Source organism: Triticum aestivum, chromosome 2A (assembly GCF_018294505.1).
Source record: "Triticum aestivum cultivar Chinese Spring chromosome 2A, IWGSC CS RefSeq v2.1, whole genome shotgun sequence".
NCBI lineage: Eukaryota > Viridiplantae > Streptophyta > Magnoliopsida > Poales > Poaceae > Triticum > Triticum aestivum.
This window is the reverse complement of record NC_057797.1, coordinates 773,814,905-773,833,356: the sequence shown is the minus strand read 5'-3', so window position 1 is coordinate 773,833,356 and position 18,452 is coordinate 773,814,905. Positions and strand designations below refer to the sequence as shown.

The window sequence follows — 18,452 nt, the reverse complement described above, 5'->3', positions numbered from 1 at the left end:
GCGTAAGCGCGGTTTAACGGTGGGTACACGCCCACCGAGCACAAGGTGTTCGGCGTTTTGCCTACCTCGGCGATGGACTCGGATGAGGAGGAAGAGCTCGCCGCGCTGCTGGAGGAGGAAGCCGCGGCCGACGTCCAGGAAGAAGAGCATCTCATGGTGCTCGCCGCCCTCGCCCAGCTGCTGGCGAGCAATGAAAAGCCGCGGCGAGGTGGCTCGGCGCCGGGGCGGATGAAAGCAAAGAACCGGCATCGTCTCCAAGGCTACTGCATGCTCTACTCCGATTACTTCGCCGATGCTCCACTTCATGGCGAGAGAACATTTCGGCGCCGTTATCGGATGAGCCGAAAGCTCTTCCTCAGGATTGTGAATTCCATCCGGGAGTTCGACAACTACTTCAAGTGCAAAATGGATTGCACTGGCACTCTTGGATTCACCTCCATCCAGAAGTGCACGACAGCGATGAGGATGCTTGCATATGGAGCTCCCAGTGATTCACTCGACGACTATGGGCGCATGGCCGAGTCCACCAGCATAGAGTGTTTCTACAAGTTCTGTCGGGCAGTGGTGGCAGTGTTTGGGCCACAATACTTGAGAACACCCAATGCGGAAGACACTGCTCGGATCCTAGCCCAGAATGCAGCAAGAGGATTTCCTGGGATGCTTGGAAGCATCGACTGCATGCATTGGAAATGGAAGAATTGCCCATTTGGTTGGCAGGGGGTGTACAAAGGCGCCAGAGGCGGTTGCAGTGTGGTGCTTGAGGCGGTAGCCACACAGGACCTCTGGATTTGGCACTCCTTCTTTGGTATGCCAGGAACTCACAATGACATCAACGTGCTGCAGTGCTCTCCTGTTTTTGCCAAGCTCGTTGAGGGCCATTCTCCTCCGGTGAACTTCGAGATCAATGGGCACCAATACAACAAGGGGTACTATCTAGCTGACGGCATCTATCCGAGATGGTCGACATTTGTGAAGACGATCTCAAACCCTGTGGCAGGAGGCAAGAACGCCTGGTTTGCGAAGTTTCAGGAGGCTTGCAGGAAGGATGTCGAGCGGGCATTTGGTGTGCTCCAATCTCGATTTGCTGTTGTTCGGTACCCCGCTCAGACCTGATCCAAAGATCAAATGTGGGAGATTATGACTTGCTGTGTCATCTTGCACAACATGATCATCGAGAGCGAGCAAGAAGACCCAGTGTTTGACACTGAACCATACTACAGGCAGGGTCCTCTAGCCGAAGTTGATCACCAGCTACCGGCAACTTGGACTGCCTATCTCAGTATGCGTCAGGAGATCCGAGACCCACAGGTGCATCATCAACTGCAGAAAGATCTGATTGAGCACCTATGGAGGCTCAAGGGGGACGTCGTGTGATGAAATACGAGTTTTTATTTGTTGAACTATATAATTTGTATTGAACTATTTGTTGTTGTACTATTTTGTTGAAGTATTTGATTTTTCTATGATGAAATATGTGATAAGAAATAATTGTGTTGATAATTGAACGCCGAGACACGGCGAAACCACGCCGAATATGGGCCTATTCTCGCCCATATGGACCCTTTATTCGCCGAAATTGGGCTGCAAAGTGGGCCAATTTCGGCGCCTGGGGGCGACGACTTGGCGCAAAACCACCCCCAGCGCTGATTGTATCGCCGGCTCGCCCCCAGGGGGCGATTTTTATGCGTCCTGGGGGTGGCAACGGCTAGAGATGCCCTGAGTAAGCTGAAGTCAAAATGCGTGTGAGCTTACCTTCCTTCCCAGTTGGCCGTAGTAAATAGCCCCCTGTAGGTATACCATGTCGTAAACTGTCATCTGGAGATCACACCAATCCATCAGTTGCAATAGAAGATACATATATGTAATCCTAAGCTATTGATGTTCACAAATAATTGAAATCTAGAAAACTGTCTTGCTTGGATAGTTGGCAATAGATTATCGTTTAGATGCAGAAGATGAGAACTAGACAAACGCAGGTTAAATCAAGAGCAGGGGGTAGTTTACCAATGAGAGTGGAGAGCCATTCCTTCGCCTTAAAGGTTCCTGCGCATTAGGGGGCAAAGAGCATTGTTATTCACTGCCACGCCTGTATGGAGTAGAACTCGCGACATAGCTACATCGCTTAACCATAAGTTTGAACATTCAAGCGTTTTTAACAAGATGCTACAAGGGGGATAATAATTATACCTAAAGTTGACAGTTTGAGGCGCCTAATATAGCGCCGGCTGCAAAAGTCAAAAGGAACACATAAGATTGGGAAGGAGCTAAACAGTGGAGAGTTTAATCCATCTGAAGATGAAAAAGGTGTACCTCCCCTTGATTACTCTGGCGACAGCGGCTGGATTTACCCGGGGCCCTTTTTTCTTCATGTGACGCCTAGGGGACAAACTAGCAACAATGAATTGGAAAATTAATTGACACACTGGACCGATCGACTAGGAAGTGAGAATTGAGGTGAAAAATTGCCCAAGAAGAGCAGGGAGTACATCATGCTGCATCTTGGGGCAGCCATGCAATGCCAGCCTCCCATTCAGCTCCGGAGTCTGGCGAGACAACCTGTAGAGACAAAGAGCTGCATATCTTCTCGCCCCTACCCAGTTCATGCGTTCCCTAACAGAGATCACATTGAAACATTACACATGAATTGGTAGAAAGATGACACTAAAATGTACATAGTTGGCAATGAAACATCGATCCATGGGATGGGTATATGGTACAATTATACATACATAGCTGGAACCGGCTGATCAGCGGCGGTTTGCTTGGCGTAGGCGACATGGCTCATCCACTCGTCGGCTAAGATAATGCCAAGGGCTGATGCGCAGCCTGGATTGGATTTGTGGATCCGTGATGTTGAATTAGGGTTTGCCAGCTCCCTCAAGTTTCAAACAGTTTTTTTGCGGGGAGTTTACTTATACTTACGCGCTGAAGGCTCCGCCGCGTTGGCCCCGGACGAGAGCGAGGAGCCACCGTCGACGAAGCTGCGACATCAAGCAAGGGTCGTTCTCCGCTAGGCCGGAGAGCTCGTCGGCCGCGTCCTGGCCGTGGCCGGGATCTACGACGGAGGCGGGGTTCTCCGCTGGGCCGGAGTCCTCGACGGCGACGGCGGCACCGGACCCGTCCTGGCCGAGATCTGCGACGGGCGTCGTCATCGGCGACTACGATGGATGAAATTTCGGGGCGGCGGAGTAGCAGACGGTTGAGTTCAAAGGGATATTGCGGCCGGATTGGATTTGGCGATTATTGTAAGTACAAGCATTTGTCAAATATATCCTTGTTGGGAGAATAACTTACGGAAATGTTAACGCTCATACGTGTGGGCGTTTGCTTATCGCCCACACGCCTTCATCACCACTCATTTTGCCACGTATGAATAGATGACATCAGCAGAATTTTTTTTGTTTTTCGGCTTAAAAATGTTGTATCTCCTAAATAAAAAAGCGAACTAAAAATCTGTTTTCACCATTAAATCCGTCTCAACGAGATTTTCAAAACTAGACCCCATGTTAATATGTTTCGACGAATTGTTTTTTTTCCAGAAGTTGCCACGATGTTTACACTGCAGTTGCCATGTGGCAATTTTAGTTTGTAGATCATGGCAATTTTAGTATTTTGATGATGGCAACTCCAATACTTTGACCATGAAAATTATTTTTTATATGAACCATGGCAATTTTACGGCATGTATCATGGCAATTTTAGTTTATGGTTCATGGCAAGTCTAGTTTCTTAATTCCCTGTTATATAAATGTCAAAATTTACATTTAAATGTAGAAGAAAATAGCTGAAACATAACATGGCAACTTCAGTGTAAACATCATGGCAATTCATATGCAATAGACATGGCAATTTTTAATTCAAAAAAAATTTCATCAAAACATATCAACATGAGATCTAGTTTCGAAGATCTCATCGCGAGGGATTTAATGGTGAAAATGGATTTTCAATCGGATTTTTCGTTTAAGAGATAAAACATTTTAAAAACTGAAAATCCAAAAAGAATTCTACATTCATGCATGCGATGACGTGACAATCTATTTACATTAGAAATGTGTGGTGCGTCTCAGGAAACAATAGAGCGCACGTACGAGGTGTTGAACTTCCTACCGCCTACTCTTAAACACTCACTTATAGCCACTAGAACTAAGGGTTGTTCTTGCATAATAATAAACACAAACAGATAATAACTTGGTTAGCGTCAGATCTGGTTGCTAGCTACCGGTAAAAAAAACTGATCGCTAGCTTTTTCCGGAAAAAACTTCTCACTAGTCCAAACGTCGATTTGTTAGCTTTTGCGTCTGATCGTTATACATTTACAAGTACATCTCTCATTGCTAGCTTGTAGGCTACCAACGTTTTTTTTCTTTTTGCCTTTTGGTTTTTGCGTTTTTCACTCTTATTATTTTATAATTAATTTTCTGTAAGGAACAAAGTTTGGTCAAAACATATTTCAAAAAACATGTTCATGAATTTACATATTTTAAAAAATTACAAAAAAGTTAATGAATACCCAAAAAATCTAATATATGGTGAACAATCCTTTAATATATGATGATCATTTTCTGAATACAATTTCTTTTGTAATATACAGTGAACATTCTTTTTTGATACATGATGAACTTTTTTATATACGATGAACTAAAAGCGAACTTTTTTATATACATTGTACTAAAATCAAACAAGAGAAAACAAAAAAGAAAGAGAAACCCAAATAGAGAAAATAGATAAATAAGAAGAGAACAAAAAATGAACACATTTTGATTTGTTCTAAAAAATTGATAAACACGAACAATTTTAGAAAATTGAACAAATTTACACATTTGAAACATTTATTGAAACTTGTGAATTTATGAAAAAAGAATCATAGAAAATGGGATCCATTTTTTCAAAATAGAAAAACTAAAAGCAGAGCAAAACCAATGAAGAAAAATGATAAATAAAAAATATGAAGAAAACAAAACAAAAAATGTATCCTAGCTACTTGGGCCGGCTCTTCTGCAGTTTTTCGCTGACGAGGGTGGACTTGCAGCTAGGACAAAAAAAGGCCGAACCCCTACTGGAAGTCGAGGGTGGACTCTCAACTGGGAATGAAAAAGGTCGGGCCCTAGTTTTGAGTCGAGTTTGGACTTGCAACTGGGACCAAAAAGGTTAGGCCATACTTGTGAGTCGAGGGGTGGAGTTGCAACTGGGAAAAGAAAAGGTCGAGTCCAGTTGCGAGCCCACGGTGGAATTGCAAGTGGGAAAAGATCGAGTCCCAGTTGCAAATCAAGGGTGGACTCGCAATTGGGATTTAAAAAGGTTGGGACCCACTTGCGAGCCAAGGGTGGACTTACAACTCAGACAAAAAAGGTTGGACCCCAGTTGCGAGTCGAGGGTGGACTTGCAACTCGGACAAAAAAAAGGTTGGGCCCTAGTTGCGAATAAAGGATGGACTTGCAACTCGGACACAAAAAGGTTGGACCCTAGTTGCGAGTCGAGGGTGGACTTGCAACTCAGACAAAAAAGGTTGTGCCCTAGTTGCGAGTAAAGGGTAAACTTGCAACTCAGACAAAAAAGGTCGGTCCCCAGTTGCGAGTCAAGGGTGGTCGTGCAACTTGCGAAAAAAAAGTCTACCCTCATTTTGTGTCGAGAGTGAACTTGTAACTAGGACAAAAATGATTGAGGCCTAGTTAAGAATCGAGGGTGGACTTTCAACTGGGACAAAAAGGGTCGAAGCCCCGTCGCGAGTCAAGGGCAGACTTACAATTAGGACCAAAAGTGTCAAGACCCGGTTGTGAGTCGAGAGTGCAATTGCAACCGGGAAAAAATGGTCAGGCCTTAGTTGCGACTCGAGACTGTACATGGAAATCGGGCAAAAAAGGTCGGAGCCCAATTGCGAGTTGCGGGTGGACTTGCAACTGGGAAAAAAAGTCATGTCCTAGTTACAAGTCGAGGGGGTTTTTGCAACTGGGACAAAAAAGTTCGAGCCCCAATTGCGAGTCGAGGGTGCACTTGCAATTAGAAGGAAAAAAGTCAGACCTCAGTTGCAGTTGCGAGTCGACGATGCACTTGCAACTAGGAAAAAAAGATCGGGTCTTAGTTGCAAGACTAGAGCAGACTTGCAACTCGGACAAAAAACGTTGGGCTCCAGTTGCGAGTGGAGGACGTACTTGCAACTGGGACAAAACAATGTCAGGCATCAGTTGTGAGTCTAGGGCCGACAAAAGCGAAGCCAAACAGGCCTAGACAACAACATGATATGTAATAAACAAAAAGCAACAAACGAGGCGGAAGGTAGAAAGAGCGCTTACATGGAAATTACAGAAAATATATTAAATGGTGAATTTATTTATTTATTTAAAATTATGAATTTAAAATACCAAAAAGAGAGAATAGAAAAAAAAGTTGAAAAACATATGAGGAAAAACAAACAAGGGAAAACAAAACAAAAATCTTATAGCAAAGAGTTATCCTACAATAATGCACTTAGATGTGGGGTATTATTTCACATCTAGATGTGAAATAGCAAACCCGAAAAACAAAACATAGCCTCCAGTAGCGAGTTGGGGTGGGCTTGGGACTCGGACAACTACGTGCCCAGTTGCGAGTCGAGGGATGGACTTACAACTAGGACAACTATGAAACTACGAGACAAATTACGAGTCAAGGGTTGACTTGCAACTGGGATGAAGCAAACTATGGTCCTAGTTGCGAGTCAAGGGTGGGCTTGCAACTAGGATTAAAACGAGAGAAAAACCAACGAAAGAAAAAATGATAAAATAAAAAAATAAAAAATCATGAAGAAAAAAACAAATAAAAAATAGAAAAAGTATCCTAGCTATCTGGGCCGGCTCATCTACGGTTTGTTCGCTGTCGAGGGGTGGACTTGCAACTGGGACAAAAAAAGATTGGACCCCTAGTGGCGAGTCGAGGGTGGACTTGCAACTGGGACAAAAAAGGTTGGGCCCCAGTTGTGAGTCGAGGGTGGAGCTACAACTAGGACAAGAAAAGTTCGAGCCCCAGTTGCGAGTTGATGGTGAACTTGCAGCTGTGAAAAGAAGGTCAATTACCCCTGAGAACATCAATTCCACAACCCAACACAACCACACCTAGTTGCATTAGCATTGAAGGCGTGAAATGTAGTGGGGGACAAGACCAGTAATTGCAAATTGAGGGTGGGATGAAACAAACTATGAGCTCAGTTGTGAGTCAAAGATGGACTTGCAATTTGGATGAAAAATAATAGACATGGCTAGTTGCGAGTCGAGGATGCGCTTGCAACTGAGAGAACTATGAGTTGAGTTGCGACTCGAGGATGCACATAAAATTGGGAACAACTACAAACTACGAGCCCAGTTGCGAGTCAATGGTCGACTTGCAACTAGGATAAAACAACCTACAGTCCAGTTGCGAGTTAAAGATGGATTTGCAACTGGTATGAAAGACCCAACACGGGCCCAGTTGCGAGTCAAGGGTGGGCTTGCAACTGGGATAAAACAAACTATGGGCCTAGTTGCGAGTCGAGGTAGGACTCGAAACTAGGATACCAAAGACTACGAGCTCATTTGCGACTCACGGTTGGACTTGCAACTGAGATGAAAAAACATAACACATGCCGAGTTGCGAGTCGAGGGTTACCTCAACATGCATAGAAGAAGGCCCCCTCAACATGCATAGAAGAAGGCCCCCTCAACATGCAACTATGCATATTAAAAATCCACTTCACCATGCAACCATGTATGCATGTAAAATTCTATTCTATTATGCTATTTACCTCAAATTCTTATATACTTTCAAAAACTATTATTTCAAATATTGATGTTTCGTGTAACCAAAAACCTCATTAAAATATTGCTAAATGTTCCCGCAACAACGTGCGGGGCATCATCTAGTTCTTAAGAAGTTGATCCCCACTACAACCAATTCTCTCTACATGCACAATGTTCACATCAGCATGCATGCCACATGTACATTTTTTCATCAATTCTCTCTATCTATTTCCGATGTACTCCCTTGCCATCGCATTTACTAGCTAGCATGCAACATCGATTATTTTCTTCTACATGCCAAAGTTTTTCCCATCCGAGCGTCTCTTCTCCTTCCTGTCATCTCCACGGAAACTCCTGCCCAACTTCATCTTCTTCAATCCCCATTAACTCACGCCAGTGGGAAGGTGGAAAGGTTACATCGGCATCTTTGCCTTCTCCTCTACCCTCCCCATCTTCACGCCCACCCCCCTTGCACACCTCCTGCTTCATCCGTGCCACACGTGACCCGCCCAACCCGATTCGTCCTCTTCTCCTCAACTGCAGGGCAATGGGACGCGGGTCGAGCAGCGGTTCCATTACTGTCCACCCAGATCGTCTAGGAGCGCAAGCAAATCAGCCTATGCGCGTCGTTGCTCTCCTTCGGGCCCTGCCCGCGTCGGCGGCCTCGGACACGCCGGACGCGGCCTCATTCGGACAAGGAGTTCGGGTTCCGATGGGAGGATATCGGGAAGGAGCAGCTCCCCGAGACTGTGGTCTTGCACGAGTGCCACGTGCTTCTCTACTGCAAGGGCCCTGAGGAGCGCCGAGTCCGACCACCTCCGCCACCTCCTTGCTGCCGCCATCAATGCCCGCAAGCCCAACCTGAAGAAGAGAGTAAACATCTCTTCTTATTCTCCCTCTCCCTCAATTTGCTTTTTCGATTGTCTTGATTTGGTATTGTGATATGGTAGGTGTATACTTTTGAGTGTTATTCCGTTATTATATCCTCTGAAATGTTAAAACCTGCATAGATCTGGATATTGTATGTTTTATTACGTCTAGATATGGAGGGGCAGAGCTTTGCATCGAACCTTTGCCTGCTAATATATAGTGTCGTCTTGCTCAAGCACATCGGCCACATCGGCTTACCATACTGATGCCACCCATGGTGGCCTTGGGTTCTGATGGAGGCATCAGCCAAGAACGTGGGATTGCCAGTTCGTAAGTTTTGTTCAATTGAATTTTTCATACTCCATCTTTTGGGCCTAGGCCGCAACCAACAGTATCCAAACAGGTGGCCGCCTTTTGTACCATGTTCACAAGGAATTGGTGCTCTGAAATTCAATAAATTTTTTGCAGGTTTCCTCTCGGTTGCTCATGTTCACAGCAAGTAACCATATGGTCTTCCATAGGCAACTGCGCAGCATTGTTTTTCAGGAGGACAATTAATCAACTTCTTTCACATTCAGTACACTACAAACAACTGCTGACACAATGAGGTTCAACCATGCTCTTAGCCACCAGATGTCATAGTTTGTGCCTTGATTGAAAATATAAGAGCGTTTAGATCACTAAAGTAATTATCTAAACACTCTTATATTTCTTTACAAGGGAGTATTTGATAGTTCATAGTTGATAGCATTGAATAAAATATTCCAGAATATTACTTATGTATCTTATCACTTGCTCTTTGTTTTGCCAGCGTGTATCAGATTGGTTATTGTTGTTTCAATACAGTTTGTGGTTTTAGTATTTTTTTATCATGCTAAGAAGCTTTAGTTAGATTTTTTGTGGGAGTTTCCAAGAGCAATTTGTTTCTTTGCTTGCAGCCGCTATTTTACTGTTCAGCCCTGGTATAGTTGAAGAATAATATGGAGATAAGTCCCCCATCAGCAGATCTGAGCTTAGGTACAATTGAACTCTCTTTCTTGATGCCATTTTACTTCACGCTTCACATTTTATTACATGATTCACTTACCCAAACGAATAATGCGGTTAACAATCTTCTTTCAGATGATTGAGCTAAAGAAATATTATGGAGATGAAACCTTTTATCAGGTTGTTTGAGTTTATGTTCAAATTCTTCTATGGTTCAAGGCTTCAAACTGCTCTTTCTATCAGGTTTGCATGAGCTAAAATAATAAGATATTAAGAACTCTTTCATCACCTGATTTGAGATATCGTATATTAGTATCACACAATTTCCCAGATATTTTACTTATTAATGTGGCATCTCTTTTGTATTGAAGGACGATACAGCATGTAGCTAAGGAGTCGTCTCTGATGATCAACATGCTATGCTAAAGGGTTTGCTTCATCATTGGTCTTCCATTTTTCACAATTTTTGCCTTCTTCTTCCCTCTTCATTAATATCAGAATTTTTTGTGACTAATCGTTTGTTCATGTGTGTTTTGGTGTTACAATGTGATCTCCAGATGATTCCAATTGCCACATTATCATCCCAAGCGTTAGTTTGAGTACCATTTTTGTGTTGTATATATTTTAGTCAATTGTCCAATTACTGTTTTATTGTGATATCATAGTGCTACTATGTTATTAGTATTTACACAATGTAAATCGACTTGATGAACGAGGAACCACTAATGCAAATCGGCTAATATATGCTCTCTTTCATGATGCTGATTGTTTATACAGAGTATTTAGGACAGTAATGTCCGCAGCAACGCGTGGGGCATCATCTAGTTTGAACAGTGCGCATGCAAAAAGGGCGCCTCAAATATATTGTATTATCAAACAAGGAGTCCGACTCCCAAAACAAAAATTCAGAAACTTAGAATTGATAGTAGCATCCTCTTTTTTTGCAGGAAGAAAACAGTCTTAATCCAAAATGATAGGGTTACAGTCAAGAGGCAAGAGCTCATCTATACACGGAGTCCTCTGTGTAGCCATACAACAGTGCTACACTCAGTTCGATTATATGTCGTCAATCGATCTGCTATCCTATTTTATTCCCTACGAAGCTTCTGTGGAATAAACTCGTGGCTTCCCATCAATGCTTGGATTTCAGCAGCCAGATGACTATACGCTGAGCAACCTAGGCCATCACCTTGTAAGCATGCTAAGGCCTCGGAAGAATCAGACTGCACAATAGTTGGCAAGTTTGAATGTTGCAAAGGAAGACAATGCCCTGCATGAGACTGTGGATCTCCGCCTCAAGAGCATCATTACAATTAAACAAAAATCTATATGCAGCAAAGATCACACTCTCATCCTGCTTCCTGAGAATCATTCCAGTCGTAGTCGTTCCATCATCAGAGAGAAAGGATCCATCGGCTGAGAGGGCTATAAAACCAGCCAAGGGTTGCGTCCATGGCAGGGTCGGCTTCGGAACCATCACTGTCCTAGGCTGGGAAAACTCCATCGGCATCTTGCCCTTCAATATTTCCTTTGTGGTGTACCGCTTGGCCTGGTCAATCGAGTTCATATAGCTCTCAAGGTAATCATGCTAAATTTCAAGGGGCGGAACCTCCTTCTTGTGCACCTGATCTGAACGTAGCTGCCAAATACAACATATTAACATAATAATAACTTTGTCATGCACATCCTTAAGCCATTCTTTACCTGAGTCGATCAACACATTCTTTTCCGGAAGAGGCCAACGTTCCCTCATCAAATCCCATAAAATAACAGCATGACTGCATGCAATGAGAGCATGGAAATTGCCCTCCTCCTCAACGCCACATAGAGGAGAAAGTACGTCTTGTTGTCTATACACTTTATTTTGGTTTGTCGCCAGTGCACCAGATGCCGCTTTCCAAGCCATGATTTTCATTTTCCGAGGAACTGATGCATTCCAAATACATTGCCAAATAGGCCGCTCGCCGTTCGGTATACTACTTGATGCACCTGCAGCAAAGGCCTCATCATGAGCCGACGTGGCCAATTTGTACGCACTTCTAATTGTGAAGCGGTCGCCCTTCTCCGGAAAACCAAGCAAAGAAATCTATCCGGTTCAGGGGGAACGTCGGATCTTCACAATTTCTTGTATATCCATTGACCAAAAATGATCATTTAATCTTTTGTATAATCCAAGCGCCATTATCATCCCAAAAATCCGCTACCCAATTGAAACGACAATTCCTCTTCGGTGTTATTGGTCGAAAAGTCAGGCCTACGTGGAATCTACGGATCTCGCCATGTTCTAATCAAAGAGCCGTCCCCACTCGCCATATAAGACCTTGTTTTACAAGGTCTAAACCATGCAAAATTCCTTTCCACACCGCCGAAGAGTTACCGGAAAAAACCGTGTCCAGCAAATTACCTCGTGGGTAGTACTTAGCTCACAAGAGACGTGCGCATAAGCTGTTCGGGTTATCAAGCAACCGCCAAGCCTGCTTGACCAGTGGCTTGGCCAGTAGTGCTTGATTGGAAGCCCTCATATCTCGAAAACCCATGCCACCCTTACAATTAGGCAGTCTCAGTTTATCCCAGCTAAGCCAAGCCATTTTCTTCTTCCCATTCTCGACGCCCCACCAATATTGTCTCATGAGACGAGTTAAATCATCACAAACTGAGGCTGTTAGACGAAAGACACTCATCACATAATTGGGCATTACTTGAGCCACCGACTTGATCAAAATTTCTTTGTCACCCACAAACATATATCTCTCACTCCAATCCACAAGCTTCTTACTCATGTTAGCTTGTAGTGTTTCAAACCTTCCTTTATGCATCATTCCTTCTCGCACAGGAAGACCCAAATATTTTGGATCAAATACCTCCTGTGTGATCTCCAACACACTCTTTACTTCATTTGAAACAGCTTGCAAGCAATTATCGAAAAAAAAGAATGGAACATTTTGCAGGGTTAATGAGTTGACCCGTCATTGATGCATATGTGTTCAACAATGTGAGGTCATTATCGTATCGATTGTACACCATCCAAACCACCGTCACAAAGTTTTGTGGCGCGGTTGATATGTTGGTGGCAAGGTGACCATTGCGCGTGGCAGCCGAGGAGATCGTATGTTTTGCTTCTTGCTCAACTTTCTAATTTATTCATTGAATCTTGTTGTATCCATTGTGTAGCCCGTACGCGTTGCCATGATGTATCACATGATAGAGGGACGACCATTTACGCACATTCACTGTTGGATGAAGTTGAAGGGGCAGTATGTGTGCGACGACATAACCCGTTCATGAAAAACTTCTTGAACATCTAGTTAATTTTGTTAAATTTGAACAATTGTTATACTATACTTTTTTGCATGTTGTGTATGGATGATTTGCGCTATATTATATTCAAACTTTGATGAAATCCATCCAGTTTTGCATGAATTATGTCCGGTTTATTGAAATGCGGATTGAAATGTACACCAGCTACGGTCGGGTCCGCGGACTGGTCCCCTATTCTCGGACGAATGCGGGAGCAAATTTTTGGGTCAGCGTTGGAGATGCCCTTAGTAGTATTGCTACTATATATGCATATTGAAATCGGATCGTAGAGTGTGATTTATCCACCATGTTGTGTCCATTTCATATTTTTTTGGGGGTTTCTGTTTCCTTTGTTGTCTTCATTGGTTTCTCCATTTATTTCTTGATTTTTACCCTGTTTTGTTTTTATTCATTTTGATTTTTTCTTTCTGGTTTTCAATGTTTTTTTTTCATTTTGTTTCTTTGTTTGTTCAGTTTTCTTTTATTTCTTCTAATTTTCATTGGTTTTCTTTGTTTTCTCCTTCTCCTTTCTTTTCAATTGGTTTCTTCGGGTTTTCTATTTTCCGTGTTTTTATTTTTTGTTTTTATTGGGTTTTCTTCATTTTATTTGTTTTTTGTCGTTTTCATTGATTTCTTATTGGTCAAACACATGCTAACTCTTTTTCAGTACACATTCAACATTTTTCGTATACAGCTGAAACATTTTTTATATTCACGGTAAACAATTTTTAAATACATAATTAACATTTTTTTGAGAAATTATATTTTTTGATGCTACTTTTTCTCATACCCATTGTATATTTTTGGTGTATATCTAATGCATTTTTATAATATATGTTTAACATTATTCAAATACAAATTTAATATTTTCAATACATTGTCATAAAAAATCTACACATATTTAACATTTTTCAGACGCATGACTATATTTTCCCCATTTTTTGATTGCACATTCTAAAAAATTCAAGTGCTTGATTAACATTTTAAGAAACATGATTAAAAAAAATTTATACATGGATAATATTAAAAAAATCAAATTCTTGACTAAGTTTTTAGTTAATTATTAACATTTTTTCAACTGCTCGAGTAACATTGTTTAAATATAATTCTCAACTTCTTTCACACACCAGGCCGGGCCTGATACTTTCACGTAAGGCCAGGCCTGTTACTTTCACGTGGTTCTGGGCCGCAGCCATGTCCGCATACACCGGGCCGGTCAATTCTGGTACTCTCTCCTTCAGTCTCCCCCACTGCCCCGCCGTCTCCCTCCTCGCCGTCGCCGAGATCTCCCACCGCCGTATTTCCTCCGAGCTCCTTTCTCGGAGCCCGGTCGCGCCACCGCAAGCCGAGCGAAGATTCAACTCGAGCACCGGCGCCGGCGCGGCAGGGAGGCCACGCGCATCGGCGGCGACCAGAGAGGAGGAGGAGGAAGGCGTGCGGCGGAGCGGCGGAGCGGGAGAAGGGCGCCGGCTGCTCCAGGTAACATGGCGACCGTACTGCTGCACAGTCGCCCTTGGTCTCCATTACTGTTGCCATGACTAAAACTTCGGGGATCTTCAAACTATTGCAGCGCAGCAGGAAACTTGGTATTAGCATAACATCTATTGATTTTAATCTGTAGCATCAAACTATTTTAGCTTGATAGAAGAATTTTAACTCAGGACACTATGCGCTGATTGACTGAATAATGTGAGTCTCACCACTACCATTTACAGACCAAAATATACCGGTAAATAAGCGCAGGAAATACACAGTGTAGCAAACGATTTTTGTACATGTTTCCTTCTGTCATTTCCATGGTTGGATCCATAAGAGGTAACTCTCATTTTGTTTAACAGTTGGAATGTTCACCGAATCACTGTTCGTTGATCTCTGTAGGCTGTAACCTCTGCGCTCGCCTAAATGCTCCGATCCTCCTCGCCGCAGACGCTAGACGGCGTCCTGTGGGCCGAGGCTGCCCTCCACCAGTACTATGCCCTACCCAAGAAGGGCAAGCCGCAGGGGCGCGAGTCCACCGTCCTCGCTGCCTTCCTGCTCTCTTCCCCGGAAAACCCACTGAACCCCACCATCCTATCCCTCGCCACTGGCACCAAGTGCCTCGGCGCAGCATGCCTCGGACCTCGTGGTGACCTCGTCCACGACGCCCACGCCGAGGTCATCGCCCGCCGTGCGCTCCTCCGCCTCATTTATGCCGAGATTGGCACAGACAACCCACCAAGTTGGCTGGTTGCCTCTGGCGCTGATGGGCGGTGGAGGCTGAAGGACGGGCATCAGCTGCATCTCTACATCACGCAGCTCCCCTGTATGTTTATGGTGTTCTTTCAAAGCTGAATTGTCCTCTGCATTCCTGATAATACTACATCTTAACATTTGTTCAAAGATAATGTATCATTTTTTGGGACTGCTGCAGTGATGTCTTCTGATTTGTTTGCCACAGCACATAGTATGAACAATTGATTTAGTTCATTGGTTTGGTGAATTGGTGCAGGTGGGGTCATGCCGGTGCCGCCATCACCCTTGGAGGTTCGGAGGGAACAACTGGATACCATGGTGAATGGATGCAGTGGTATGCTTCTTTCTTATTCTTTGTTTTCAGCAGAAGTTGTTAGTTCATGCCTAGAGGCTGGAGCTGCTATTTTGAATGTAGTATAACCTATAGGTTTGCCAGACTGTCTGAATTGGACCATGTCCCGGTATAAATGTTTTTGGATAATTTTGTTTATCAACCAGAAATGACTTTTTTTATGATGATTTTTTGAACCCAATTGCTTTGGGTGGTGCTGTCGAAGTGTGGTACATTTACTAGTTGACAACATGACATTAGTGACCACTGACCACTGACCTATGTTCGCTAGAACTAGAATTGTTGTGTTTAGGTATCTTTATTGAACTTAACTGGGGGATCACACTTTGGACTCTGCAAGTGTTTAGTACAGCTTTGAAGTTGGACTGCTCATTTTTATTTGCATTGTTACTAATTCGTTACATGTTTTCTAATCGGCGCACCACTTTTGCATATCAGATGTTGGTTTCGTTCAGAGGAAGCCTGGGCGTGGTGATACAACATTGTCAGTGAGCTGTTTTGACAAAATTACTCGCTGGTGTGTCGTCGGGATTCAAGGTTGTTTTCCAGAATCATTTGCTGATCCATATTTGTGATGGTATTAAACTATCAATCATGTGATGTATGCCAATATATGGTGCAGACACTTTTAACTGCCAACCATTTCTTATTATTCTCTTCCAGTTATGTTTTTGCCTCTTCACGAAGTGTTCAATTTTCTTACTCAATGAACTGTCATGACTTTGTGCCTGTGTTCTTCTACAGGTGCACTGCTGTCACACATTCTCGAACCCTTGTATTTGTCCACCATTACCATTGGACAATCATCTGATGGTGCACCTGAAGGGTTTTGTATTGAAGATAACGTTGTAAAAGTTCTTGGTGCTCGTTTGTCCTGTCTATCCTGTAATAAATTCCCTGACCCTTTCAAACCGAACAAGGTTGGTTACCTGCTTTTCATTCCTTCTACGGAGTAGTTCTGTAGTGAGACAGTACATTCTTCATTTGACATGTTGGTGGGCCTTTTTCATATTTGCAGCCACTATTTTTTGAGGCACCTGTCCCCCCTAAAGAATTTCAACAGACTTCAGGAGATATACCGCCTTTGACTTGCGGGTAGTTATATGGTTTGTTGCCATGTTGAGCTCCTTTTCATTTTGTTCGTATTGTATTGTATGCACCTTTTTTGGTTGACCTCCTCATTTCGCCGTTCATGTATTAGGTACTCAATATGCTGGAATAAATCCGGTTTGCATGAAGTTGTTTTAGGAACAACTGGAAGAAAACAAGGTACATCTTCAAAGGCAGCATCCTCACCCTCCACTGAGTCATTGCTGTGCAAGTAAGAGAGTTTCCTTTCTCATTCTGTCATTCCTAGCATCCTGATGTAAATCTGTCATGATAATCTGTGCTTTGATGGCAGGATAAGATTGGCAGAGACCTTCATATCACTTGAGCATCCATTAGTCACAAAGTTCTGTCACGAGGAACTGTCTTATCGTGCAATTAAGGTATTTTATCTTATACTATAAGATATGAGTACTCAAATGCATAATGAGCTGAAGCCACACAGCTAGATTACATTAAATGATTTCTGATTCTTTGCGAGCCATGATTATGAATACAAGAAGTGAAGGTTTAAGGTGTCTTATATCTGTTGCAGGATATGGCTTGTGAGTACCAGCAGATGCTTGAGCTTCTTAGAAAGGCTCCATTTTTTGGCCGGTGGCGTGCTAAGCCAGCATCCCTTGATTCGTTTACAGTTCCACGGTGATAACCAAATCTTGAAGTTCTATGCTGTGTCCCAGAGGCTGGTTCTTGAAGTTCCTTGCTTTCACCATAATTTTAGAAGTTTTGTGTACCAGCTCTTTCAACTTATTTGTAGCATGTATGCTTCTGCGCAATACTGAAGTTTTGAACAGTTGTAGCCTGTAACAAACCTATAAAGCCCTGTGATGTTTGGCACCATGAGGTGGGTGTTTATATGGATTGTTAAGTGTGTAACTCTTGTTCTTTTAATTGTTTGAGAGAATAAGAAGAGATGAAGGAATGGGCACACAGTAAATATGTTGACTCTGACCATGTAGCCCTGTGATGTCTGTCTCAAATGCCCCAAAATAGTTAAGACTTTGCCATTTTTCAAGGAACAGTCCACTTAGTTGTCTGAAGTGGCTAATATACTGCATCCTTCATGTCTGGTCAAATTAGCAAGTAATAATGCTCAGTACCACTCTCCAGTACTTTATGACCTGTTAAGATACTGATTAACAGTTGACAGCTCTTCTCTTCCCAATCCTGGACAGGCCGTGACACCGGTGCAGCTCTGAGTGCAGGCATTATCGAGGTAACTTGGCTATCAGAACTGACAGTTGAGCTTGGGTTTCTAGCTGATTTGCTCATCACGATGCTTCATTTTGGCAGCGTACAGCAGAGCGGGCCGTTACCCTAGGCGAATGGCCATCATCAAGATCCTCGTTCAAATCGGCATGCTCTGGCATAATTTATCACGCCTGAGTTAAACATGTTTGAATTAAAGGATAACAAGTGCCAGTCAGGTCTAACTTTTCAAGCTTAGAGTAGCTTCTTTGTGGACCTATTGCAAGCACATTATTGTTAGCACTATATATCCAAGATCATGCGATGATTCAGAGGGCTTGCTGTGAAACTTCGCCGCGAAAACTGGCGTGGTTTGTCACAAAATTTCTGTGGAAGCGGTCACGAGGGTAATAACCAGGTACGCACTACCTGAAGTAGTTCCATGAATGATCTTTTTTTGTTTTTGGCTGATCTCAATATAGTTGAGTCTGCAAGATTGATCAGTGAGTGCAGTGCTTTCGCAGGACAGGTTAACTGTTCCCAGCAAAGTAAAGGTAAGGATAAATAGTAGCAGCTGCTGACAAGCAAGACCTGTTTTGGATGAATAAACAAAATCATTTTTTTGTATTTACTGTACAGCCCTTTATTAGACCAGGATAGTTTCGCCATCA

General features: G+C 43.2%; 2 protein-coding genes across 2 annotated transcripts; one reads left to right on the top strand and one right to left on the bottom strand.

The window, feature by feature from the left end:
• Positions 1 to 2,747: 2,747 nt before the first annotated feature.
• On the bottom strand, positions 2,748 to 3,209 carry LOC123038275 (uncharacterized). The gene is made up of 2 exons (XM_044462142.1): positions 2,923 to 3,209; positions 2,748 to 2,826 (listed from the first exon to the last, which is right to left on the bottom strand). Exons 1-2 carry the CDS (start codon positions 3,150 to 3,152, stop codon positions 2,748 to 2,750), a joined length of 309 nt encoding a protein of 102 aa, XP_044318077.1. The 5' UTR covers positions 3,153 to 3,209.
• A 10,938-nt stretch (positions 3,210 to 14,147) lies between these two features.
• Positions 14,148 to 17,521, top strand: LOC123191127 (tRNA-specific adenosine deaminase TAD1). Its single transcript, XM_044603908.1, has 9 exons — positions 14,148 to 14,381; positions 14,781 to 15,204; positions 15,391 to 15,468; positions 15,925 to 16,023; positions 16,231 to 16,406; positions 16,505 to 16,581; positions 16,688 to 16,807; positions 16,889 to 16,976; positions 17,129 to 17,521. The coding sequence occupies exons 2-9, from the start codon at positions 14,805 to 14,807 to the stop codon at positions 17,237 to 17,239; spliced, it is 1,149 nt and encodes a 382-aa protein (XP_044459843.1). The 5' UTR covers positions 14,148 to 14,381; positions 14,781 to 14,804; the 3' UTR covers positions 17,240 to 17,521.
• Positions 17,522 to 18,452: the final 931 nt, after the last annotated feature.